The 27,802-nt window shown below is 45.8% G+C and overlaps 1 protein-coding gene across 7 annotated transcripts in view; it reads right to left on the bottom strand.

The window, feature by feature from the left end:
* USP32 (ubiquitin specific peptidase 32) overlaps positions 1-27,802 on the bottom strand; it is a 165,500-nt gene that overhangs the window by 9,006 nt on the left and 128,692 nt on the right. For all 7 annotated transcript variants that reach the window (XM_085879641.1, XM_085879644.1, XM_085879643.1 and 4 more), the window contains exons 23-30: positions 26,726-26,900; positions 10,714-10,865; positions 10,454-10,592; positions 5,491-5,732; positions 5,092-5,276; positions 4,903-4,989; positions 4,091-4,211; positions 3,752-3,943 (exon numbers count right to left, since the gene is read on the bottom strand). In XM_085879641.1, the coding sequence (XP_085735767.1) occupies positions 3,752-3,943; positions 4,091-4,211; positions 4,903-4,989; positions 5,092-5,276; positions 5,491-5,732; positions 10,454-10,592; positions 10,714-10,865; positions 26,726-26,900 (1,293 nt within the window). The remainder of the gene's footprint in view (positions 1-3,751; positions 3,944-4,090; positions 4,212-4,902; positions 4,990-5,091; positions 5,277-5,490; positions 5,733-10,453; positions 10,593-10,713; positions 10,866-26,725; positions 26,901-27,802) is intronic.

Raw genomic sequence — 27,802 nt, 5'->3', positions numbered from 1 at the left:
AGTCGTGCTATTTTGATTTTTACCATTTTTGAGGGTGGCTGCAGGCCTAATTTTTTCTGCAATATATCCAGCTTTATTTTTTCTTTAAAATACCATAAAAGTTGCATGAGGAAAAAAACTTTCATTGCTATATCTCAAACAGATGCCAAAAAATGGGTTGCTGAAATTGAAGAATAATTAGGGGGTCGTTTTTCTTCAACCAACCTTGACACGCTCTAGGGGTCATATCTCAAAAACTCCTTGGAATACAGAACTAATATTTGACATTTTTTCTGTTCAATGTTTGTCCAACCCACACAAAAAAAAAATCATGAAAATCTGAGATGGTCGACCTGGAACTTTTCTGAAAATTTGTTGATTTGACACGGAATGACCCATTAGTGTTTTTTAATCCTAAAAGTGCTGGTTTTAAAAGCCCATCTTTCCATAATGGAAGAAGAAGAAGCAGGAGCTGGAGCTTTAATGTAGTATGGTTCCAACAGTAAGACAACAGAAACCTTTCAGTATAAAGTGTGATAACACTGAAGAAGCACACAAAATTATACTAATACCTCTTGAAGCAATAGAAAAGTATATAATAGTCCACAAACAACAACCACAGTCATGGCAACAGCAACAAGATCAACAAACTATGCATTCTAAAAGATCACTTTTTTCATGTGTTCGTGCATTTCACTTTGTTTTACATCATTGAGACGCTCATATCAGATAGACACACAATGTGTGTTAAGTGCAACTTGCTCTCTTTTGATTAAACCCATCAGCGAAGTGACGAATAGGCATGCCTCGTCTCAACTAAAAGCACCCATTTCTATTCCGTCATGGTGATGAGGGCAGCAATTTCATGCTGACCCCAATTTGGCCTGAGTTCATTTTCAAATAAACAAGGAATAGCAAGTACCTTTGGTGCAGGAAATGGCCATTCGGCCCATCATGCCTACGCTACATCAACACCAGATAAAACAAATCTGTCTCAGGCCAAAAGCCCAATCTCAATGTGGGGGGAGGGGGGGGGAGGAGATGGGAGGTGCCATAATGCAAACAAAATAATTTTTAAAATGCATTATATATAGAACTGCTTGTTTTGCTAAAGGCCCAGTCACACCTTGACGTTTTAGCCAGCTTATGCCGATTTTTGGAAAATTTGTCTAAAACGCTGGTACACGTTGAATACGTTATGGGTAAGTTTTGATAACATTGAGAGCACGCTGAAAAACATTGCCATACGTCGTTGTACGCTGGCTTTAAACATTGTACTTTTCGGTTGTCCTCAATTTTTCCATGCTTGAAATTTTAAGACGTGTGCCAGCGTATGACTCACACGTTCCGCATAACGCTGGCCATAAGTTGTAGGCACGTCACGCGATCGTTGACACACGTCGACACACGTTACTTGTGAGTTACCCATAAGTCGAAACACGTCGAGGTAATGTTTAGCTTACCCGAAACTTATTTCTAACCTATGAGTAATGTGTTGTACTCACATTACGCGATCGGTGAAACACATCGACACACGTTACTTGTAAGGTACTCATAAGTCGAAACACATCAAGGTAATGGTTAGCGTCAGTGTTCCAGACTCCCTGGTTTTTTTATTTTATTTTTTTTTCTTCCTTCCTTCCTTCGGTATGATGGTGATTTTGACACTTCGATTTCTAGTGTGGTTATAATATAATACAATAGGCTGCCGCTCAACGATTTAAATCATAACCACACTGTACACTGAACACCATCATACCAAAAAAAATAAAATAAAACCGGGAGTCTGGAACTCTGACGCGAACCATTACCTTGATGTGTTTCGACTTATGAGTACCTTTCAAGTAACGTGTGTCGATGTGTGTCAACGATCTCATAGCGTGCGTACAACTTATTCCCATCGCATGCGGAGCGTGTGTCATACGGCAAGTACGTCGTAAAATTTTCAACATGTTTAAAATTACAAGACATACTCCACTTACTATGATGTATGATAGCGTACTTTAGCGTTTTATTCACGCATACCAAACTTACCCATACCGTATTCGACGTGCGCCACCGTTTTAGACGCATTTTTCAGAGGTCGGCATACGCTGGCAAGATCGCCAAGGTGTGACTGCGATGTTGACACTTCCATTTCTCTGGCGGTTATGATTTGAATCGTTGTGCGGCAGCCTTTTCATAACCTACGCCACGTCATCGTCGGCGATGCGTGCAACGCGCTATGCCTAAGTTAGACTATCGTTGGGCATAGGTTGTGAAGGCCGACAACAGGTTCAGCATTCGTTGGTATAAGTTATCTAAAACACAACGAAACGTTCAAAGTCCGTTACTAATACGTTGTGCATCAGACCAAGTCGTTATGAATACATCCGAATCTTAAAAAAAAAAACATCAAAAGTTCAACGTAAGCCAGCGTTTTACATACATTTTAATACGTTGCCATTGCTGGCTAAAACGTCAAGGTGTGACTGGGCCTTAACTACAAGTTTTTAAATTACTACCAAAATAAATGTTTAAAAAAAAGAAATAACCACGACTATAAATAAATTAGGCCAAAGGTGTTTGTAGGGTGAGGAATGCACAAAGACCAACAACACACTCACCCTTGGATAATACACGTGTAGTGATTGTGACTTCTGTGAGACCCTTTCAAAGACATCACAACCACTACACATGTATATTAATATCCATCAATAAGCAAGCTACCATCTACAAGTTCTGTCACTATCCTTTCCCCCTCAACTCAAACTCCAATGCTTCAAGGTACCTCTCAAAATATCCCAACGCTTTTTGAAAAAAAAGCTTGGGGGGGGGTGTTATAATTAATCGGCTTCATCTGTGTGTGTGTCTGTCTGTCCATCACACTGTCTCCTCCTAAACAGTTGAGCAGCAATTCAACAAACTTGGCCATTATGATCACCACATGGCACACAAGAGCAGTGTCATTTGTTTGACCCCTTTAACCTCACCCCCCTTGCAAGGGGCGGGGACAAAAGGTCAAATACCGGAAAATGCAATTAAGGGGCACATTTTAAAATGAAACTGTATATGTAATCAAAATTGAGAGATACATGAAATGTGCAACTTTTTTTGGCTTTGACCCCTGGTTCAAATCTCAGGGGGTTGGGGGGGGGGTTGCAACAGCGGTCAAAATGGGGGGGGGTGGGGGAATTAACTCAATTTGATATTGGGTCATTCCTGGTGGATCCTGCTCACCAGATTCTCTCAGCAAGGGAGCCTCGTGAGTGGAGAAAGCCAATGGGCTGACCAGGTGCCTCGTGGTTGCAGCAGGTTGATAAGCATCTCAAGGAGATGGGGATGGGCCTGGCATCTGCCTGGGGGATGGCCAGACGGAGGCCCCTGGAGTACCGGCGGAAAGTAGACGCAGCGCGTCGCTGCTCCGGCGTATGCTGCCATACCTGACCTGACATGGTGGAACTTTTTCCCATCTTTCAAATTTGCTTTCGGTGGGAAACGTGGGGATTTACGATGGTGCGCCATCGACTTCGCTCGACTTACAATTCAAATCTATCTAGTCTTTCTGTTGCCACCAAGTTTCCAGGGAGACCATTCCATGCATGAACAACTCTGATTGAAACACCCGTGAATTATTACTGTCCTAACTCTCATCTTTAATACTTTTAGGTTATGGCCCCTGCTCTTATCACTGTCTATCCTGCTGAAAACTTGAGCTGGCTTGACTATGCAGCCAGTTCATTGCAAAGCATATGCACAACTCAATCAGAAGAACCCTTGTCAATGTTGTTACCAGGATAGGAGGTAGTCTCCAAATGTCAAGTTTCTTGCTGGCAAGCCGGTGTGTTCTACACTTTGAGCAATAGTACAGCTCATCCTCCCCAAGGTGCTCCTCAGTGGTGAAGGCACGCAGGCAGCTGTGCAAATTGATGGGTTCACTTTGCGACCGCTGAGAAACCTCCACACTGAGGTGTTCCATACACACCTGTGCACACACAGAACCACGACACTCCATCAATGCTAAAACATGCTGGTAGAGGTGTGCAGAGCTGGATACAAGATATCCAAGACTACTGTATGTTTAAACTAAAAAAAAAACACGAAAAAAAAACCTGTGCTTTAAACACCATACCCTCTCTTGAGCAGTTTGGTAACGCAAGTGAAGTGCTGTTGGATCCCAATCGACTGCCAGGAATGCCCCATTGCACGAAAATGGAACATGTTCGCACTCAATTTTACATCCACGGCAAAACCTGGGGCGTAGGCACAGTGGGAACAACACAATTGATGGAGAGATGCCATATGATAAGTTTAGGTGCAACAGCTTGGAATAGTGTTGAAAGTTGTACTGAAAAAAGTTTAAAAAAAATATGGAAAAATTTTGATAAATTTACCCAAGCACTGCATTTTTCAATGTATAAGTCGATAGGTCCCCCCCCCCCCCCACCCAACCCAATCCAACCCAACCCTTCGAAGCCCGTCTGGGCCTTGACTTATCTATGCTTAAAGACAGTACTTATAATGATTCTGTAACTTGTTTTAAACACTGTACCACAAATGATAACAAACATGAAAAACTAATTACATTCCCAATTCATCTGAAAGGTCGTCCCACAAAGTAGTTAAAATAAGATGCACAAAACAGCTCATTAACATTCATGGCCCTGAAAGTACTGAAGGCAGCAATGCGTTGACAGTTTCAGGGAGGAATTAACACCTCTATTGTTCTGACTGACTGCCAGTTTTGTTAACTACAAGAGTTGATCAAGCTTCTTTCTTATACTTCAAATCAACTTATCAATAAAGGAAGGAAAGAGGAATGGAAAAATTAGCCAATTCAACTTGTGTGCCTAAAATACAGGATGTAAAAAGATGTATATGTATAATAAAAAAAGTATTTTTTTTTTTTGGGCCCTGATACCATTGACACCTTTGTGAACATACCTATACCATGGACACCAGGCACAGTTAACTCCATCCCTTTGAACAGCCGACAACGTGAACGGGTATTGATAACCCATGCTGTCATCACTGCGTGGACAACAGATCACGTTGCATCACAAAAAAAACACAAACTCTCAGTATTCTATGGAAAACTGGAATAACATCAAATTTGCTAATTTCCTGGCTTACCAATCAAGGGCATGGTTGCTGGCTTCCTGTGGTGGAAGCGGACTGACGAGCCGTTCCACCTGCGCCCATACGTTATCGTAAAGATCTCTCTGCAGTGTGTGTGAGTCACATGGGATGACCAACGGCATGCCAAACAAGCTGGGCCGGTTCTTTTGTGATGATAGAAAGTAAACTTCCATCCTGATCTAGGGGAGGGACAGCAGATCGAGAGAGGAACTAAACTGCACCATCACGTCTATCTTAGGATTCAAAGGTTTATCAACAAAATTGGTCATTCATATGTAAGAAAGGAAGATAATTGCTTTTCCTCATTTGGGTGTTTGAGAAAGCCTGGATTCACATTATATGTGTCAACCAGTGAGCGAATCACAGTCCAATAAAACCCTCATTTTCTCTCACCATCTTCCTGTGCAGGGCAATGACAAAGCCAGAAGCCTGTCCCAACACTTGCTGCTCAGGAAGCCGATCATGAGAAACAGCATTTGAGCCTTCAGCAGGCAGCCCATTGGAAGCACTCTTCACGATTATGGTATGAGGCATGGCACCCCCAGCCACACCGTTTGCAACAAAGCTATCGCTCTTGACCTTGCGCATCGACCCATCTTTGCTGGGATCTTCAACAATTATATCTTCCAAACCCACTGAAAAGCAAGAGTATGAAAAAAAAAAAGTATGAATTAGGACCATACTCTATGCAGAGCGTCGGTGCTGCCGAAGCAGTCTCCTTGGCTATTGGGTACAATACTGGATGGGTCGCCACTCCGACACAGGATACCAACAAGCTGGCACTCATTTTGCCGACCTCGGAAGGATGCCAGGCAGAGTCAACCCCACCTGGTATTAATTCAATAGCAAAGTGGGATTTGAACTCAGGATCCTAAGATCCCAATTCCACCACTCTAACCATTAAGCAAACACCAGGCAAAAATTTGCATATCAGGTTTCTGAATTCAACCAATTATTTTTTAAGGTCAATTTTTTTGTTGATGGATTGCGCAAGTATCGAGCTATGCATGACATCTTTCTTGTTTGTTTGTCTGTTTGAGTGTAGGATATCTCAAAAAATTCAGGATGGATCCGGATGAAATTCGGTGGGCTGGTTGGGTGTGTGAGAAGGACGAACCGATTCAATTTTGGTGAAAATCTGCATCAAGATCCTGCTACTAGAATTAAGCGATTCTTCACCATTGAGAGATATGGCCAAAAACGATATATAGCACGATATCTCAAAAAGTTGTGGACAGATTCGGATGAAATTTGGTGGCCTGGCTGGGTGTGTGATAAGGAAGAAATGTGTGTTAGCTCTCATACGAGCCTCGACCAAGGTATACAAAAAAAAAAAAAAAGAAAAAGAAAAAAAAAAAAAAGATTCAGTTGTGGTGAAGATCCGATAATTTTTTAAGCGATTCTTCACCACTTAAAGATCGGGCTCAACCGATACGTAGTACGATATCTCAAAAAGTTGTGGACGGATTCAGATGAAACTTAGACAGGTTGGGTGTGTGATGAGGACAAATTGATTCGATTTTGGTGAAGATCCGAATCTGGATCCGGATAGGATAATTATTTAATTTTTAAAGTGATTCTTCACCATTGAGATATTGGCCAAAAACGATAAAAAAGCATGATATTTCAAAAATGCATTGAGCCCACAGGCTCAACGCTGGACTTTGTATTCCAACGCTGGTGGTATGGCAAAGGAGATTGACCATATGCTCGTTGATGGTCGCTGGAGGATGATCCAGAACTGCAGGATCTACCAGAGTGCTCAGTTCCCCAATACCAACACAGGCTTGTTGTAGCAACTCTGAAGTTGCAGCTTAAGTCTGGGAGAATGGTACCATTCCAGCCTGGGCTGGATGTTGGCAAGCTCAAGGATGAGAGTTTGTGAACAGGCTGAGTAGGGATTTGGAGGGGTGTCTGGGTGCTTTGAGGAATCCTGAAGAGTTGTGGAGTGCCTTCAAGACCACCACGTTTGATATTGCCGGTGGATGTCTTGGAACTCACAGTAGGGCCAAGAAGAATTTTGTCTCTCAAGGGACACTGGATACCATTGACTAGTCACAGTGCCAGGCTTAATGGCAGAACCGAGTTGTTCAGGGAGTTGAGGCGTAAAACTGTAGTGTGTAAAGGATGCTCAAGGAGGCCTCTGTGTGAGGAATCTGTGAGGAGGTAGAGCAGCACCTTTGGTCAAGTGATTCTCGTCCTGCTTACAGGGGAATTCACGCATTGCGTTCCTCCAAGCCGTCCCTCGGTGTACTGCAGTTGGAGCTCTTGACAGAGGAGTCGGAAGTGAAGGACCGCTGGGCGGGATACTTTGAGCGGCTGTACCAGGCTGATCCACCAGCTATTGACTTGGATGTCAGGGGTGTTCAAATTCCATTTGCTGACCCTCCAATCAACTATGATCTACCTTTGTTTGTGGAAACAGGCTGTGGTAAACCTGTTGAAATGGGGGTAAAGCTCCTGGGTTATGAGGCATCCATGCCGAACTTCACAAGGCTGGTGGAAATGCTGTACTCATGTCGTTGCATGCAGTTCTGTGCTCTGCCTGGAACACAGGCATCATCCCAACTGACTGGAAGAGGGGTCTTGTTGTCTCTCTCTGGAAAGGGAAGGGTGATCGCCAAGACTGCAATAACTACCAAGGGTTGGCGCTGCTCTCAGTACCAGGAAGGCCTTTGCTCAGATAATTGATCAGGTTCGCCACCATCTGCTTGAACACCAGTGCCCAGAGCAGTCATGCTTTACACCAAAGAGGTCAACGATTGACTATCTTTGCCCTTCGTGTCCTCACCGAACGCAGATGAGAGTTTTGGCAGGGGCTGCTTTGCAGCCTATGTTGATCTCTGTAAAGCATTCGATTGGGTGAATTGGGATGCCCTCTTGAGGATTCTTGGTCTTTGTTTGGTGCCACCAAAACTGATCAATGTGATGTCTCAACTATACTCTGGTATTGAGAGTGCTGCGAGATGTGGAAATCGCATCACCGACTTATTCCCAGTTGTTACTGGAGTTTGTCAGGAATGTGTACACGCCCCCACATACTTTTCAGTGCTTGTATGGAATGGATTCTAGGGAGGATGTCGGAGATATCTAGCTGTGGTGCATCGTTTGGGAATGTCAAGATCTCCGACCTTGATTTCGCAGATGATGCAGTTATCTTTGCGGAGACTTTAGATATCCTTTTGGGGGCCCTCAAAGTGCTGAATGAGGAGTCGGAGCCGCTTGGATCACAGGTTTCCTGAGTCAAAAAAAGATCCAACCTTTCAATGACATATTGGATGCTGCTATCCTGTCTGTGCCTGTTTGTGGTGAGGATGTTGAGGTCATGGAGAGATTCACTTACCTTGGCAGTGATATTAATGTCTCTGCTGACTGTGAGTCAGAGGTCAACAGACGTCTGGGTCGGGCCTGGGGAGTCATTGATTCACTGGATCATGGGGTGTGGCGTGACCGGTACCTGTGCGGGACGACGAAAGTCCGAGTCTTCAGGTCCTTGGTACTTCCAGTCTTGCCCTACAGATGTGAGACTTGGACTCTGACCAGGGATCTGAGATAGAGACTTAATTCCTTTGGTACCAGGTCTCTTCGGAGAATCCTTGGCTGTCGCTGGTTGGACTTTGTGTCCAACGAGCAGTTGCTAAGAGAGACTGATCAAATGAGATTTGTTACCTGCATAGTCCGTACAGCTGTTTGGACATGTGGCTCATTTTCCTGATGCTGATCCTGCTCACCAGATTTTCTCAGCGAGGGACCCTCGTGAGTGGAGGTAGCCAATGGGCTGACCACATGCCTCGTGGTTGCAGCAGGTGGATCGGCATCTCAAGGAGATGGGGGTGGGCCAGTCATCTGCCTGGCGGACGGGCAGACGGAGGCCCCCAGAGTACCAGCAGAAAGTGGATGCAGCGACGCGCTGCTCCGGCACATGCTCCCATACCTGACCCTGACATGCAGGGACCATCACCTCAACATAATCATCAATTCCATCAGCGAACTCCGGTTCATTCCTGATCACGGCAACATGAAGTACTGCACACACTATGATGATCAGGCAGGTACGAGCCATCGACTTCCTCTTCCCTGTTCTTCCCGTTCCTTATGGTTTTTTTTAACCTGGTCTTCTCATCACTTCTGTGTGTGTCTCAGTGTGCGGTCCACAATTGGTGTATTATAACCTCAGTGTGGTTAAAAACCATGGCTGGTGGAAATTTGCTCCATCAACCCGATAACAGGTCTTCAAATCGTGATAGGGTTCATCAAGCTTTGCACAGCTCACCATGAACTGATAAATGGGGTACCCATCACAGCGACAGATCCTCATTGGAGCTTTCTGTATGCCGAAAACCGAAGTGTAGATCTATTCGGTTTTTCTGGCGGATGCCATATGGTCCGTCGCTAAATTGTTGATTGTGTGATTTTTGTCTCAGGGAGCGGACATTTAATGTCTCTCGCTCTCGCAGACAGGTCTGCAGCCACTCTAAGGGCAATGCGGCTGGTCGTAGACTTGTCAATTCTGAAGGAATCCTCAATGAGTTGGAGAAATGCACCAGTGGCAAAAAACAAAAAAAAGTCTGAGGGAAATGCAAAGTTGGATCACAGGCGAGAGGGGCACAACTTCATTTTGTAGGATGCGTAAAACTGCCACTTATTAGACCAAGAATGAAGGTAAAACCCACCTTACTAAATCTATAACGATCGCGGAACTCGCGCTACGAATATTCGCACGTTGAATCAATACATATGCGGAATTTTCCTGCAGCGTTTGCTGGAAAGATGTTGAACAAAGCTGGATCATCAGCCATTTTGAACTTGAGGAACCTATGTAAGCCTTCGTAACTACCGATAAGGCATTATCTGGGCCAGAGGAGACTCAGATAAAATTACACAGAAAATTACCACTTTATCCAGTGGATAAAGTTATCCAGGCTTTGAGCAACGGAACTTATCCAGTGGATATGTTGTATGCCACACAAGTAATTTGTCCACAGGAGAGCACTTATCTGAGCTTTGAGCAACCGGGTGCAGATGAGTGATTGTATACACATGATTGTGACGTGTGAGTGTGTGTCAAAAAGTGAATGTCCTATCAGTATTTACCACACAAGCATCTTCAAACTCCCTTCCCCTCCCCTCATGCCCCCCCAAAAACACCATTGTGATGTCCCTCTGCTAACTTCAGTGTTCTCTTCCACACTGTACCCTTCCCCCATAATCAATAAACTGAAACATTGTGTTATTGTCGTGTTAATATAGCACACAGGTATGATTAGCCAAATAGCCTCCTCTTGTGTTGAAGTTCCTTGTGTAAAGCAAATGTGTTGTGCATGGCCGACGCCTCCCAAACCCTCTCCCTACTCACCCGAAAGCAGAGAATCTTCACTGGTGGCATCCAAAGGCTGGACAGTGACTGGTGAGCCATCTGCTGGCATCGGAACCTCAAATGCACAAAGGTAGCTCATCGCAGCAGACCGTACCTTCTGGTTGTCTTCTGGAAAGTTCTGCCAGGGAAAAGGAAGGGAAAAACTTGGAGGTGTCATTAAAGATTGTATTATGATTAGACAAGACAAAAAAAAAGAAAAAAAAACAAAAACGAGGAGGAAACAAGGGCAGGTGACTCACACGGATGTTGGATGAGAAGACCTCGGCTAAGAGAACCTGCTCAGGCTCGAGGCCACACAGCCGGCTCAGCTGCAGCTTTAGGCTGCTATAACGCTCCTCCATGCCAAGCCTCAGGCCATAACGCACAGGGATTGAGCCATCCAGACGTATCACTGGCACACAAGAATGGGAGTTGGGGAGGGGTTAAATTCATCTTTGGTTTCTGCTGCCATTATACAGGAATAGTGTGAGGCCTCATTGAGAATATTGGGCACCACAACCGGAAGTGCCCCCACCATCTTTGTTGTACGGTACCTCCCCGAGGCAAGTTGAGGATCACACACGTGTGTAATAACATTTAAGCCATGGTCTTGCAGGGTTGGAATGAATGATCTATATCAGGTTTATGTATGAGTGTGTGAAGGAAGGTTCACTTAATCCATGTCACTCACCTGTACCGGAAAGACAGGGCTGGTGGAAATTTGGATAGGGAAATTGGGATGGCTCCGCAGGTAACGTTGGGTATTGTGGCATCCACCGATGAACGCAGTCTTTAGGAGAGGGTTGTATAAACGTTAAAAGGTTTATTTGGTTAAGGTTTTGTCTCTGATAGATTTTTGTGTTTTCTGACATTTGCTACCTGCCCCAAGAGTTAGCAGCAAGGAACCATGAGTTTTGCAAATATTTGAATTGTTGTGTTTAAGGGGTGCAGATTAAGAATAGGTAAGTTAGCTTCAGCTCGCTTTCCACAGCCCCTTCTAATTTATTTCAGAGGTTAATTAAGTGCGAGTCGGTAAGTGGTAAGGCCGGAATGGTAACGCCTGCATTAAACCTTGCAGGAGCTACGGTTCAGTGAGTGGGGGGGAGGGGGGGGTTTATGTTTGTGGGGTAGATGGAGGAATTTCATAGGAATGATAGGATCGTATATAGTTGCTTGGCCTGTGGATGTGTCGGAGACATCCGGATGTAATCAAGTAGGGAAACTGCAAGCTTAAGTGTTATATGTCATACACGGGGAAGGGGGTGGGGGGGGGGATGGTGTGGGGTCAATTAGATCGGGATTAAGGATAAGTTCCCCCAGTATGTGATTGCCCCCCCCCCCCCCCAGTGACCTTTCCCTATGTTTTTGTATTGTAACCAGCAATGAAAGAATTACGTTTTGTAGTGGCAACGGCCATGACATCTGGGCTGCACGGCCAGGAGGGCAGAGAGCCCCGCCTCCAAGGGTGACAGCCTGCGAAATCACGCCCCGAGGCTGATGATTGATGGGCGTGACGTCAGGAGCACGGAGGCGGCGAGTAGTCGAGAGAGAACAACACGTTACTCAGAGGACACAGAGAATTTCGCTTTTGCTCATGGCACGACGAAGGCTGCGCGATTCTCGTGCTCATGCTGAGTGAATTTGCAGTGTGCTGGGCAATACACTAACCATTGACTGTTCGGCTGAGCCGTGAAGATTGTGCCTGAGGAGGAAAGAAGAGGTGTCTTGTGGCCTGATCACGGGAACTCAGAAATTGTCTCGTCGTGTGGGCCATTGTTGTGAACAGACCGGGTGTGGGAGAGGAACGGTCGGCATATCCGCTCTTGAGAATAAGCTACACCGCGGTTCGTGAGCCCTGACGTTGAGGGCTGTCTCCAAATTACATCCTGTATGTCTTCATGCCCAGACAGCGACGGCACAATTTTGAGTGCATCTTTCCAACACAGTGACAAAGCGGTTTTGGTGACCTTCATGCTTGAGGAGTCCATCCCTGGGCACACAGCGAAGTGCCGGGATAAAGGAGTGATTTTTTTTATCATTCTGTTCCCTTGTCTATATACAAGTCTGCGTGGAGGCACCTCAATTACATTTAGATTTAGTTCACCTCAAGTTTTTCTTTCATTATTATAATTAGAATTATTGTCATTGTACATATTTGATTACTGTTATTAAATTATTATTTGTTCTATTTAATTTGCTTGTGTCCGTGTATCTGATGTGGGTCGAATACAACCCGTGTGCCAACGTCCTTTACCACCATTTATTTCCCGCACGCGCATTGATCTCCGAGAGTCTCGGCTGTAAGCTTCCAAAGGAGAACTGTTTGGCCATCTGTCCAGGTGGGGGCTAACCCCCCTGGACACGACAATACTAAGGGAACTCCAAGAGAATGCATGAGTGAAAATTGGGTGTTTGGGTTAATTAAAACACTCCTTTTGAAGAGAATCAACGGCCTTATTTAAATATTTCCTTTATCAGGCGCATCCTCAGTTACCTTGCTAGGGTCTTAATTCACCATTTTTTGGCCTGCTCAACAATGCCTTGACTTGGAAAAGGTCACAATAATCTTTTTCTTCTTGCGCATGGCAGCTTGGTTCCCAGGTAGCTATCATTTTGGTGTGGCGGGACTATGCCGCTGATGCTGAGCCCCTATACTAGTACACGAGTACTCATTTCGCCAACCTTGGAAGGATAACAGGCTGAGTCAATCCCACCTGGTGTGGATTCAGCGGGAAATGGGGCTTCAACTCAGGATCCTAAGATCCCAAGCCAGACACCCTGACCACTACACTTTCCTCATTTATCTATCTATAATTCCAACAATCTCTGTGTGTGTGTGTGACTGTGACCGCTGCTTCTCGACAACCACTGGTCCGATCAAATTGAAACTTACCAGGTATATTGCTGGGGACCTGAGGATGTGCCTTTTCAAGGTTTGATATTAATTGGACAAGTGCTTCCCAAGTTATGGCCATTTATTTACCAAACCAATTACAAGACACGTTATTGCGTGGACATGGCCGATGGGGGAAGGGAAGCTCAGTCGTGCTCCCCATTTCGGATTACAACGTCTGGGCTTCCGGAGAGTGATGACTTCGTGTATTCTAATAATTTCTCGATTTCTTATGCGCATTTATAGATAAACACAATGCCCCAAGTTATGATCGTTTTCATATTAGACGGTGCATAAATTTCGGTAACGTCAGAGTGCTGGTATGCTCCGAACCAGGAAGTAATTTTTTTTCCCTCTCTTCACTTCTCTTTTTGTTTTTCCTTGCAACGACATTGCGAAAAGGTAAAATACGTTGGCGCTAATTGAATAATTGGCCATTAAAATCTAAATTGCGAATAATTGTGATATGCGTGAGCTATGCACCCCCCCAAACTGTGATATGCGAACTTCCGGGCCACGCACGTACGAGCACGCGAGAGCAAAGAAACGGCCTGTGTAGTTGTTGTTTGTTGCTCGCGGTTGGAATATTTTTATTATTATTATTATTTTTTTTTTTACGGGCACGTACTAGTATCATTAAATGCTTGATCATCAAACTTACAAAATCGCTGGATACATTGCAATGCTTATAAATGTCTGGAGACGCCAGCATTTGTGGCTTTATTTCATTTCCACACATTTCATAACCTCTAGAATCTCTTAAACAAAGCCAAATTAATGCTTCAGAAATGAACTTAGCAGCAGTTCCGACTGCTTAAAAAAGAAAGAAAGAGAGTTCATTTGTCTAATTCAGACATAGTTTGATATTTTGGGTGTCTCTGGGAGGTGTGTGTTTAATATGATGGATCGATGATGGCTAATCACTTGCCAAACCAACCGGTCCTTATCAACCATTTAGTTGGAGTGCTTAAGCCACCTCGCGAGCACACGACAATATTCACAATGTCACTGAATACTGTATATCGATCAAGTTGAACAAAGTTCAGGGGCCACTTGCCTGCTTTGGCCCCACGTTGTTCTGCAGTGCATCGGGCTGTGGCTGGCTCGCTGAAAATGTGCAATTTTATTTTGCATCACGTTTCCCCTATTTGTACAATCTTTCATTATATGACCCGTCACTTTGGCACAGATAAAACATGAAAAATTAAATGTTTCGTTTTCAAAAGTTACTTCAAAAGTTTTGTTGGAGTGTTGAGTTAAGCCACTTGGCGCACGCTCTTCATGCTTCGATGGCGATACTTCGATGGCAATGACAGTTCGATATCGGAGTTCGGAATGCAAAATAAATTAGACGATTACAATGAGTAAAAAATGTTCTCAGTTGTTAAAAAATTAATGAGCCGCCACATCACGGCAGGATACCCAAGAGGTACGCACGATTGCTCTAAACTGTCTAGCCTGGATTCAAATCCCGACCCAGCTACAGTGGGGAGAACAAGTATTTGATACACTGCCGATTTTGCAGGTTTTCCCACTTACAAAGCACGTAGAGGTCTGTAATTTTTTACCATAGGTACACTTTTACTGTGAAAGACGGAATCTAAAACAAAAATAATGAAAATCACATTGTATGATTTTTAAATAATTAATTTGCATTTTATTGCATAAAAGAAGTATTTGATACATCAGAAAAACAGAACTTAATATTTGGTACAAAAACCTTTGTTTGCAATTACAGAGATCAGACATTTCCTGTAGTTCTTAACCAGGTTTGCACAGACTGCAGCAGGGATTTTGGCCCACTCCTCCATACAGATCTTCTCCAGATCCTTCAGGTTTCGGGGTTGTCGCTGGGCAACACAGACTTTCAGCTCCCTCCAAAGATTTTCTATTGGGTTCAGGTCTGCAGACTGGCTAGGCCACTCCAGGACCTTGAGATGCTTCTTACGGAGCCACTCTTTAGTTGCCCTGGCTGTGTGTTTCGGGTCGTTGTCATGCTGGAAAACCCAGCCAGCCCCATCTTCAATGCTCTTGTTGAGGGAAGGAGGTTGTTGGCCAAGATCTCGCGATACATGGCCCCATCCATCCTCCCCTCAATATGGTGCAGTCGTCCTGTCCCCTTTGCAGAAAAGCATCCCCAAAGGATGATGTTTCCGCCTCCATGCTTCACGGTTGGGATGGTGTTCTTGGGGTTGTACTCATCCTTCTTCTTCCTCCAAACATGGCGAGTGGAGTTTAAACCAAAAAGATCTATTTTGTTCTCATCAGACCACATGACCTTCTCCCATTCCTCCTCTGGATCATCCAGATGGTCATTGGCAAACTTCAGACGGGCCTGGACATGTGCTGGCTTGAGCAGAGGGAGCTTGCGTGCGCTGCAGGATTTTGATACATGACGGCGTAGTGTGTTACTTATGGTTTTCTTTGATACTGTGGTCCCAGCTCTCTTCAGGTCATTGACCAGGTCCTGCTGTGTAGTTCTGGGCCGATCCCTCACCTTTCTCATGATCATTGAGGCTCCATGAGGTGAGATCTTGCATGGAGCCCCAGACCGAGGGAGATTGTCTGGTATCTTGAACTTCTTCCATTTTCTAATAATTGTGCCAAAAGTTGTTGCCTTCTCACCAAGCTGCTTGCCTATTGTCCTGGAGCCCATCCCAGCCTTGTGCAAGTCTCCAATTTTGTCCCTGATGTCCTTAGACAGCTCTCTGGTCTTGCCCATTGTGGAGAAGTTAGAGTCTGATTGATTGAGTGTAGACAGCTGTCTTTTATGCAGATAACGAGTTCAAACAGGTGCAGTTAATACAGGTAATGAGTGGAGAATGGGAGGGCTTCTTAAAGACAAAACCAACAGGTCTGTGAGAGCCGGAATTCTTACCGGTTGGTTGGTGATCAAATACTTATTTCATGCAATAAAATGAAAATTAATTATTTTAAAATCACACAATGTGATTTTCAGGACTTTTGTTTTAGATTCCGTCTTTCACAGTTGAAGTGTACCTATGATAAAAATTACAGACCTCTACGTGCTTTGTAAGTGGGAAAACCTGCAAAATCGGCAGTGTATCAAATACTTGTTCTCCCCACTGTATAAACTGTCATCCCGGTGGTACAACAATGTGTGTGCCGTCTCTCAGATGAACATTAAACTGGGTGTCGCATCTGCTGGAATCTCTCTCACCCCCTCTCCCTCTCAACCTTCTCACCCCCACCTCCTCCCGCTCACCCACACTCTCCTGCTCACCTCCACCCCCTCTCCTGCTCACCCCCACCCCATCTCGCGCTCACCCCCACCCCATCTCGCGCTCACCCCCACCCCATCTCGCGCTCACCCCCACCCCCACTCCCTCAACCCCTCTCACCCTCACCCCCACTCCCCCAATCCCTCTCGTCCTCACCCCACTCCCCCAACCCCTCTCGCCCTCACCCCACTCCCCCAACCCCTCTCGCCCTCACCCCACTCCCCCAACCCCTCTCGCCCTCACCCCCACCCCTCTCGCCCCTATCATCCTCACCTCCACCCCCTCTCACCCCACCCTCCCTCCTCAACCCCAACCCCTATTGCCCTCACCTCCACCCTCATCCCCCACCCCTCTCACCCTCATCCCCCACCCCTCTCACCCTCATCCCCCACCCCTCTCACCCTCACCCCCACCCCTCTCGCCCTCACCCTCACCCCTCTCGCCCTCACCCTCACCCCTCTCGCCCTCACCCTCACCCCTCTCGCCCTCACCCTCACCCCTCTCGCCCTCACCCTCACCCCTCTCGCAATCACCCTCATCCCACCCCTCTCGCCCTCACCCCCACCAGCTCTCGCCCCCACCCCCTCTCACCCCCATCCTTTCTCGCCTCCCACCCCCTCTCGCCCTCACCACCCATCCCCTCTCACCCTCACCCCCCAAATCCTCTCTTCCTCACCCCTCCCATCTCCTCACCTCCACCCCCTATCGCCCCCACCCCTCTTGCCCCCATCCCCTAAATCCTCTCTTCCTCACCCCCCAACTCCTCACCTCCACCCCCTATCGCCCCCACCCCCTATCGCCCCCATCCCCTCTCGCCCTCACCCCCCAAATCCTCTCTTCCTCACCCCCACCCCCTATCGCCCTCACCCCCACCCCCTATCGCCCTCACCCCCACCCCCTATCGCCCTCACCCCTCACCCCCACCCCTATCGCCCTCACCCCTCACCCCCACCCCCTATCGCTCTCCCCCCACCCACCCCGTCCCCTCTCGCTCTCCCCCCACCCACCCCGTCCCCTCTCGCTCTCACCCCCCACCCCTTCTCATTCTCACCCCCACTCTCCCTCCCCTTCTGTTAAGAGCTGATGGTTTAGTTTTGAATTTAAAACTGCTTCCCCCCATAGGGTAGTGTGGAAGAAAAACAATAATTATATTCATGTATTCTCAAATACATTCACTTGCTGCTTTTAGTTGAACAAAGTATAAAATAGAATTGTATCCTACTAATTCTTATGTGCTTTCATCTCACTGACATACATATAACCAAGATCGGTATTTCCAATGTTTAAATCAAAATTGCCGAGTTGCCGAAGAGAAGAATGCCTTGCTGGCACCTCATTGTCCAGCAGAAAGTAATCCACCTGGTCTGTATTTTTTCCTAACCTTGTTATCACCCTCTCCTCAAGACAGAACTGGTCTTCACATTACTTCATGCTTGTCAGCCCTTCCCTCCATTTACCCTTGCCAGATGTCTAGCCTTCCCGTTTATTGTCCTCAGTTTTATTGTCGTTCCCCTGTGGAGGGTGAAAAGGTGGCCACATGTGCGAGCATGCATGCAGACCTTTGCCAGGTAGATATCGGGAGTTTTAAATGTTTCCGCCCAGTTTTATATCGAACCCGGCAGTTAAAAAGAAAATGTTGCTGTTTGGGTACGTTTTATCGCCCTTCCCCTCCCTCATGCTGCCTTATCTTCCCTCGACCGCCCCTCACCCTTACCCCTCCCCTCTCCATCCCCATGGACATCTCTGGGCGGAATCCGCCAGCTGTTTTAATGCACGCCATTTTGTTCAATCCCATACTACGCTCCCCCCCCACACCCAAGGCCCACAACCAAACGCAAGCCCAAAACCCCTCTCCTCACGCTTGCCTCCTCCCAAGCCCCCTCCTCCTCGCTCCCACATCTCCCCCCCCCCTCTCAGAGTGTATAGCAACGTTTGGTGAGGTGTTGCTCTCCCCTCACCTCACCTCACCCTTAGAAAGGGAATAGGAGGAGAGAAGACGCTCATGTAAAGGTTATGAGAGGATCTGATAGATAAAGATAACAAAGGCTATGGACAATATAAATGCAGATTTTTTTTTCAGTTAAGTGGACAGTGACTGAACCAGGATTCGAACCACCCCTAACAACCACTGCAAAATAAATTCAAGCCAATTCCAGATTGGATTAATTTGGTGTTGTTGGAGTACAGCCATGCTGGACAAAATGACATGCTTCTGTGTTAAAGTTACTTGTATTCCTTGTAACCTAAAAAACAAACGACAGAAATAAAATTTTATTTGCAAACTGATCATTCAAACAAATAGCAGTTATTCATACCTAGTGTATGTTAATCAGCACAATTGGAATGAAAGAATAGGCATATATTGTTGCGAATTTGGAAGCTTACTGCACACAGCCAGGTTATTTCGATCAGCTATATTGGTAAGTATGTGTTTAGAGTTAGGGTCCCATCCTATGTTTAATGAGTGATTATTTGAATGTGCGCTGTCAGTTATTTTAGAGTTAGGATTTTTACATTTTAAACTTCAACAACAATGCCCATCTTGGCTTCTTCACCATCGGCCTTTCCCACGCGCATGCGTGCCAAGCACAGCTGTGGGCGGAGTCCAACGTGCCAGGCAGGGTTTCTTTGTATGTTGGCGTCTTGGATTTCACTCCAAATACGGGCATGCCGCCCCTCTCAGCCAATCGGAGGGGTGCGAGCACATCTGCCGCCTCTTGGCCAATGGGGAGCCAACGCAACATATTGCTGCTCGACTTCCTGGTCGAGGGGTGGAGACATGAGCACCCCCCCCCCCCCCCAGACCAATCTCGGACATCCGGAGATCGCCCAACACGCCTGTCCAATGAGGAGGGGAATGACACGAGATGGATCCCTCCCACCTGTCAAGATAAAGGGACAATTATGTGGGGGCGACCCGGTGAGAGAGCCTTCCCGCGAGCCGGAGGAGAATCGCTTGCCTGCCTGCCCAGTTGACTTGCTTTGCCTGCCTCGTCACCTGTTTTTCCGGTGGAGTGTGCCAGCGCCCGACGCTACCCTCTGTAGCTGGTGCTTGGAGCGGCATCGTGTTGCGGGTTCGAGTCCCGCCGGGCCAGATTGTGGAGAACCGCATGAAGCGGGAAGGTCCAAGCCAGATTCTTAGGCCTAAGTCACATTTGCCACGGCGGCCGTGGGGTCTCCAAAAGCTACGGCCACCAGCAATTATACGGCGGCCGCAATATTTCCACGGTCACACAATGTAGCAGTCACATGTTTTTATTTTTCAAGTAGCCGCATGGCGTATTTATAAATTGTGGAGACCGAAAACGTGGGGGTGCCGTACGGTCTTTGATTTGATGTCGCACGGTGACCTTCGGGCATTCCTGCAGCGGCCATAGAATTTTCAAGGCAGACACAAGGTGCCCGCAAAGCGACCGCAGGGGGGCCCTAAGGCGATCGTGCGGCCAGACGGACGGTAACGAGTGGGTTTTTTTTTTTAACCAGTTCTTTTGTTTCGGGTTGTCGAATTGCTACGGCAAATGTAGAAATGATAAAAGTTATAACTCCGCGCTACAATTCCACGGCGACCCTACGACCTGTAAAATATAGCCATACGGCGTAGGGCCACCCTGAGGCCACCTCAGAAACTCTGCGGCCGCTGCACGTTTCTGTCAATTCAGAGGGCGTACGGCCACCGTATCCTTTCCGTAGAGCAAATGTGACTTAGGCCTTACCCCAGCTCGGAGGGAAGGTGAGCTGGAGGTATCAATAAAGGCCACGGCCACCATTTTTTTTTGGGGGGGGTGTGTGTGTGTGTGTGGGCCCGTCTTTTAAGTAGAAACGTTTAAGTGCCGTGTGTGTAAATTACATTCCTTTTATTCAGTTAACTCTGACTTCTTGCATGCTCCCCTGCCCCATTATAAATAAATATCCCTTTTGTTAAATGTTCCAGCTCGTTTCTGTGTTTCTTTCATTGGCTTCGCATGGTGTGTATTGAGAAATAGCGAGGCCATTTGCGCTGTAAAATTGTTCATTTGGACCGATGGGCCTTGGTAACCTCCGCTCGGGTTACGCACGGTTCGGGCATGGTAACTGCTCGTTCCGCTCGAGGTCCGTCGAGGGTGTGAATTCCCCGGTAGCTTTGCCTGCATGGGTAATTAGGTACATTGAAGTTTGGAAATTGATCCTACCCCACCAGTGGGGCAACTTAGCTAAATATAGCATAACAACTGTGCATTTTGCGAGGAAAGCACCAAATTTGGCACACGAGTAGCATAACATATTATGAACAGATTTGGATATTGGGCCATCTCAAATTCAGCCGCTGATGGCTGTGGCAGCCATTTTCCACTGCCATCAAAATTTTGAGATGGCCCAATATCCAAATCTGTTCATAATATTGTTATAGCTGTGGAAATTTGCATTACACCATAAAGGGCCCTCAGGTGAGATATCTCGATAGGCACATGTGTAGTTAGCCCAAACCCATTGTATAGAGGGAATTTATGTGATCCATTCGGGCTGCGATCCTCCAGTTTGTCGTTTTTCTTTCTCTATCTTTTATTTCAAACAAACAAAAACTGCCAACGATGCTGGTGGGCTTTTCCCGCCATTCTTCCCCGCGCTTGGTGTGAGGGAAGGGGGAGGGCAGCTCGTCGCCGATTGGTGAATGAACAGCGTGAGGCGGTCGGAGTGAGGGAACGCCCCTTTTCGAGAACCCTCTCGAAGGAGGGTGGAGCCGAAAACGGGGCGGAGTGAAGGGCGGAGCACCGTGCTATAAAAGTCGGACACGGGCGGGGCGCATTCTCTCCCTCTTCCTGCTCTCTCCCTCTTCCTGCTCTCTCCCTGACTCGTGGAACTCGCCTTCGTCTTAAGTTGTTGTTGGGTCCTCGCCAAGCTGTGTCGTCGTGGTCGAGTGTCTCTGCGTCAGTGTGGAGCTCGTGGAACTCACGGAGCCTGAGGAGCCCGAGGAGCTTGTTGAAGTTGAGCTGTGTCGTCGTCGAGCCTGGTCGAGTCGGCAGTGGAGGACGGCGAAGGAGACGGAGCTCAGAGTGGTCGTGGGAGGAGGACTCGATGGCCGCACCAAGGGAAGTCCTTTCTTTTCTTTGGGTTTGTGTAAATGACTGTGGGTGGTGCCTGTCCTTAAAGTAGTATTGTTTTGAGTGTTGTCGTGTGTACGCGTATTCGGTTTTAACTCTTCCTTTGCTTTTTATGTGCATTTTCTTTTGCTGTGGATACGTGCTTGTCTGTGTGTGTGAATAAACGTGCTTGTGTGAACTTGTTCCCCGTTTCGCTGCGTCCTTTCCTTTGTTTGACTCTCCATGTTGCATCACGTAAGGGGTTTGTAGTGGGTTCAACATCCTGGTAATTAATCGGAACCGTCGAGGCCGACGATAACACTGCTCAGTTATCACTGTAGCATGGAACGGACCGCTTAAGCGGTTCGTGTCCGGAGTCGGCCTGTGGCGTGGTAAGATCGCCGGGTCGACCATTCGCGCAGGTACTTAGGTAGATCGAATTTGGCGAGCAACCCTATCCTGTGCGGGTGGGCAATTGGCACGATCGTGGTGAGGTTAAACCCCCACCCGTGACTAGCTCCTGGCATTGTTCCGAGAGCGTCACGACTGAATTGTCCGTTCCGGCGGGCGACGTGCCGCGATTCGAGTTACGTGGCCGTTTGCACGCCGGCGGGCGCGAATTCGCAATAATATGATAGGCTACTAGTGTGCCAAATTTGGTGCTTTCCTCACAAAATGCACAATTGTTATGCTAAGTTTCCCCACTACACGCGATCAAATTATTGGCAATTCATGGTCCAGTAAGAGACCCGTGCCTTTCGGACTTATCCGAGAGTCACGACCTAAATTCTGGTGTGCTCGGTAGAGCCGACTACTGCTCCCTCTTGCAGTCGTCCTCGCCACCGATACCCGGCCCCGCAAATGATATGAATGATACCTCGAGGTAACATATTTGCCTTTGAGCTGTCAAGATTGCATTCATCTCCTGACAAGACTGTAAACCGTCATGCTGGTGCTTTATAGTTAAAATGTTGCATCAACAAGTGCCATTTGTCCTTCACATGAACATAAAGCTGGGTATCTTATCTTCGATCATTTGCTGGAAGACAGTTAAGATCCCACAGTCGTTATTAGTCCCCATTGCATGGAGTCCGAAACAGGGGCTTGTGGATTTGGTCTCGATTTTCATGTCAGTGCATACGTGCATGCGTCCGCAACCACATCTCCGACATGTATGGGGCGATTTTATTCGTACTTGGCACAAAGACAACACATTATGGTATACATGTGCACATTTTGTTTCGCGATGCGATCAAAGATGACTGATTGGCGGCTATTTTAGTTGTAAAAACACCCGATGTTGAACACGTCCTCAACCATTTCTCGGATATTATGTTCAACGATGCCGTTCAAACTTTGCAAACAAATAATGAATGATGGCTTGCATATGCACGTCATTTTTTTTCGAGATCAGATCGAAGATGGCCAACTGGTGGCCATTTTGTTACTTAAATGTGTCCCCAACCATTTTTCACACGTGCATGGTCCAATTTTGTTCAAACTTGGCACAAGCACAGGACATGATGGCATATACCTCATTTTATTTTGCGATCTGATAAAAGATGGCCGACTGGTAGACTGGCAGCCATTTTAGTTAAAAAAAATAAAATAAATAAACCCCGGTATCGAACACGTCCTCAACCCATTTCTCAAACATACATTTACCGATCTTGTTCAAACTTGGCAGACTTATATGAACGATGGTTTACATATGCACATCATTTTTATTTTTTGAGATCAGATCCAAGATGGCCGACTTGTAGACTGGCAGCCATTTTAGTTGTAAATTAACATGGGCTAGTCATTTAACTCCGTACAGCAAAATTACGAGAACAAGGGGGGCTATGACATTTTATGCCTTTTTTCTTTGTTCAATAAGTAGACGATTGTGTACCAGCAAGGTTGCCAAATTCCAAATCCCTGCTCCAATATTCAGGGGGGGTTCTGTTCCAGAGGCATTGCCAGACCCCACAAATGATGCAACCAGCAACTGCGTGCTGAACACAAAATGAATGAACAAACAAAATTGATAAATCACAGAATATGATTTGATATGCACTAATTTTGAAACAAAAAATGGCACGAGTCAATCTCACAATTTGATGTTGAGGAATCAAAAAATTATTGAAGAAATCGAATGCTTGTTGTTCATGTGCTGCTATGGACAGAAGCATCAGCACGATTAAGGTCGTTGGGATTGGAATCAAAATCCAAGGCCTCATGAGTGTTACAATTTTTTTTAAAAACATCCAACTTCTCAGCTCATTATTGTTCTTTAAGGCGCTGTCACACCTTGACGTTTTAGCCAGCAATGGCAACGTATAAAAATGTATGTAAAACGTTGGCGTATGCTGAAGTTTTGAGGTTTTTGAAAAAAAATTTGTCGTATTCATAACGTGTTGGTCGTATGCATAACTTATTAGGAACGGGCACAGAACGTTTCGTTGTCTTATAGATAACTTATACCAACGAATGCTTAGCCTGTTGTCGGCATTCACAACCTATGCCCAACGATAGTTTAACTTAGGCATAGCGCGCTGCACGTATCGCCGACGAACTCGTGGCGTAGCCTGTTAAAAAGCTGCCACACGCCAATTTAAATCATAACCGCCTGAAAATTGGAAGTGTCAACATCGCAGTCACACCTTGACGATTTAGCCAGCGTATGCCAATCTATGAAAAATGTGTCTAAAATGCTGGCACACGTCGAATACGGTATGGGTAAGTTGTGTATACGTTAGGAGCACGCTGAAAAACAATGAAGTACGCTGTCATATTCCGTGGTACGTCTAATACGTCGTGAAGTTTCAAGCATGCTGAAAATTTTACGACATACTCGACGTATGGCTCACAAGTTCCGCATACGCTGGCATAAGTTCTCGGCACGCTCCGCGATAGTTGTCACACCGTCGGACACACGTTACTTGTAAGTTACTCATAAGTCGAAACACGTCGAGGTAATGTTTAGCATACCCGAAACTTAATTTTTAACCTACGAGTAACGTGCTTTGAACCTATGAGTAGCGTGCTTTGAACCTATGTGTAACGTATCTCAAACGCACATTGTCGTATGTAGACGAATTTGATTGACGTCTTCCGGACGACCACAGAACTTACTGAACGTGTTTCTGACTTGCATCTACCGTATAATGGTGATTTGGCAGTGTTTAGGGGAATTGGTATATGCAAATGGGCTTCACAAGAGGAACCAGTCAGTGTTCCAGACTCCATGTTGAGTAGATGTCAATGTCAGTAGTAGTAGTATTAGGTGAGCGTGCCAGTAGTAGTAGTAGTAGTATTAGTAGTAGGTGAGAGTGATGGGGAGGGTGTGGGTGATGATGGATCCTCGCGTCCACGAATAGGAGACTACTTTGCACCATTGTTCGATGTCCTTTTCGGCTAATTTTTTTATTTCTCATTCCCACGATGAACTATTTTTTTGTTTCAGTTTTTAAAGTATTCAAAACGACTGGGACAAATGCATAATGTACTAGTAATGAACACAACGCTTCGATAACTTATAAATAAGTTATACCAACAATTGATTAGCGTGTTTTAGGCGTCCACAACCTATGCCCAACGATAGTCTAACGTATGCATAGCGTGGCAGCGTATTGTCGACGATTACGTGAGGTTTTCTATTCATAGGCTGCAACTTCACTTTTAATAAATGCTTGTCAGTCGCCTATTGTTTTTGGATGCTGGTGCCCGGCAAATGAAATAGTTTTCATTGAACGAGTTAAATCGCTTCCACAGCACTGCAGTCACGGCACCAACAGCAGCAGGCTCAATGCCAGGCTCAAGCAGATCCCTGTACAAGGTGTACTGCTTGGTTATCCTTGGGCCCACTCTGGCTAGCAGCTCGTCGAACATCGCTGGGGGCATTCGCAGGAAGTTGATGAAGGATGCATGGTCCTCGTTCCGGACTTCCACCATGAGCTGGTCATATATGCAGTAATGGCGTCGCCTCCCGATCAATGGTCTGACCCAGTTCCTTCACCTCCCGGTTCTATTGGCACGCAACTGGTGCAGTGTCAACTCGATGATGTCATGTTGATGTTGGAGGACAGGTAGGTATTGTCGTCTCAGCCTTGCCGTATCCTCCATCTCTCGGAATGACATGGAGATGCACTCACCACGAAGTCTAAAAAAATAGACGGGTTCCTCCTGCGAAGCCCCTTTTTATATACCAATTCCCCTAATCGCTGCCAATACGCCATTATACGGTATCTGTAAGTTAGAAACGCGTTCAGTAAGTTCTGTGGTCGTCCTGAAGACGTCAAATAAGTCTACATGGGTATTTGTGCGTAGGACATGCTTTACAAATAATTCCCAAGCTTTACTCGTAGGTTATAAATAAGTCACGGGTACCCTAAACATTACTTTGACGCGTTTCAACGTATGAGGAACTTTCAAGTAACGTGTTGCGAATTGTAAACAACGTGCGTGTAGCGTGCTTACAAAACGTTACTCATAGGTTAGAAATAAGTTTCGGCTACGCTAAACATTACCTCGACGCGTTTCGACTTATGAGTAACTTACAAGTAACGTGTGTCGACGTGTGTCAACGATCGCGTGACGTGCCTACAACTTATGGCCAGCGTTATGCGGAACGTGTGAGTCATACGCTGGCACACGTCTTAAAATTTCAAGCATGGAAAAATTGAGGACAACCGAAAAGTACAACGATGAAAGCCAGCGTACTACGACGTATGGCAGTGTTTTTCAGCGTGCTCTTAACGTATACAAAACTTACCCAGAACGTATTCGACGTGTGCAAGCGTTTGACAAATTTTTAATAAATCGGCATACGCTGGCTAAATCGTCAAGGTGTGACAGCGGCTTTACATCCCTCTCCCCCAGGAACAAAGAGAAAAAATAATTGGAAAATAAGTTTTATAAATCCTACAATAATGATAATAATGATAATAATAATAATAATAATAATAATAATGATAATGAACTCCCCCGACAAACTCCAATGGAATTTTTAAAATGTTACAGCGACCAAACGTTGATAAATAAGGGAAAATCAAATTGCAAATCCTAAAGTGAAAGAACATTCCATTGAAAAACATACCTGTTATCTCAAGATGCATGGACCTCTCCATGGGCAACGGCAATGACAGGAAGTTGAAGGGATCAAAACGAACGCTCACATGACCACACGTCTTGCAACGCACTTGAGACTTTAGCTGCCCATGAAACAAGTCCACCACTATAGAGCGGTTCCGCAAAAGATGGTTTTCCCAAGCCTGTGGAAAGTTAAAAAAAAAAATAAAGAGAAAAAAAGCAGCAAACACTAAATTAAATCTTACTATTGGTAAACTTCATAGTTGAGACAATGACAATGCATTAAACTTTTATAAACTTGCAAACCAAATGGGTCATTGGCAGGTAATAAGAGTCAGAAATGCCTGGAAAGGGGAGAATGATAAGTTATACAACTGGCATAAAAAAGGAAACAAGAAAAAGAGCAATCAGAGATTGTAGACCCTCGCAAGGACTTATGTGTGGTGTTGTGTAACTTTGTGTGGTGTATTTTGTGTGGGGTTTGCATACTGATGTTACGTAATTAATGAGACATAACTAGACGAGCCACTTTATAACTGCTGGCAGTGATGACCGGGTACCAAGAAGTCCTGCTTTGATTGGACACCTGACCCTGACCCATGATGTTTATTGTTATTCAATTGAACTCAGAATAGGATTAAAATTAATTGAATTCAAATTAAATGGAAGACCAAATAGGTACAGTCCTGCATTGGAGTCATCAGAAGGAACCCGAACATGCAAAAAACAAAGATGAAGTCATCAGGAGGAACCTGGATAGGATTCACATTTCAGCTACTACTCCTCTACCCTCAAACCCATCGAGGCACAGCCAAGTGAGGCTAATTCAAAAATTAAAATAAAAAAAAATTACCCCCGTGTGGGGGTGACGGTCATCTCTATAATGTTTTTTACTATCATAATCAATGAACCGTTGCCAGATATCTCCTAAAATGACAGACGAGAGAGAGGTTTTGAAAATGGCAACTTTCACAACTTTCGTGACCTCGTGACCTTGACCCTGACCTCGAATCAAGGAAAAAATATGTCGTTGGGTATCACTCATCAACCTCTACCCACATACCAAATTTCATCAAGATCGGAA

The sequence above is a fragment of the Eptatretus burgeri genome, chromosome 4 (genome assembly GCF_056783735.1).
Source record: "Eptatretus burgeri isolate ZD-2024b chromosome 4, Ebu_testis_v1, whole genome shotgun sequence".
NCBI lineage: Eukaryota > Metazoa > Chordata > Myxini > Myxiniformes > Myxinidae > Eptatretus > Eptatretus burgeri.
Note: the sequence above shows the minus strand (reverse complement) of the source record. Positions and strands in the feature narration are given on the sequence as shown.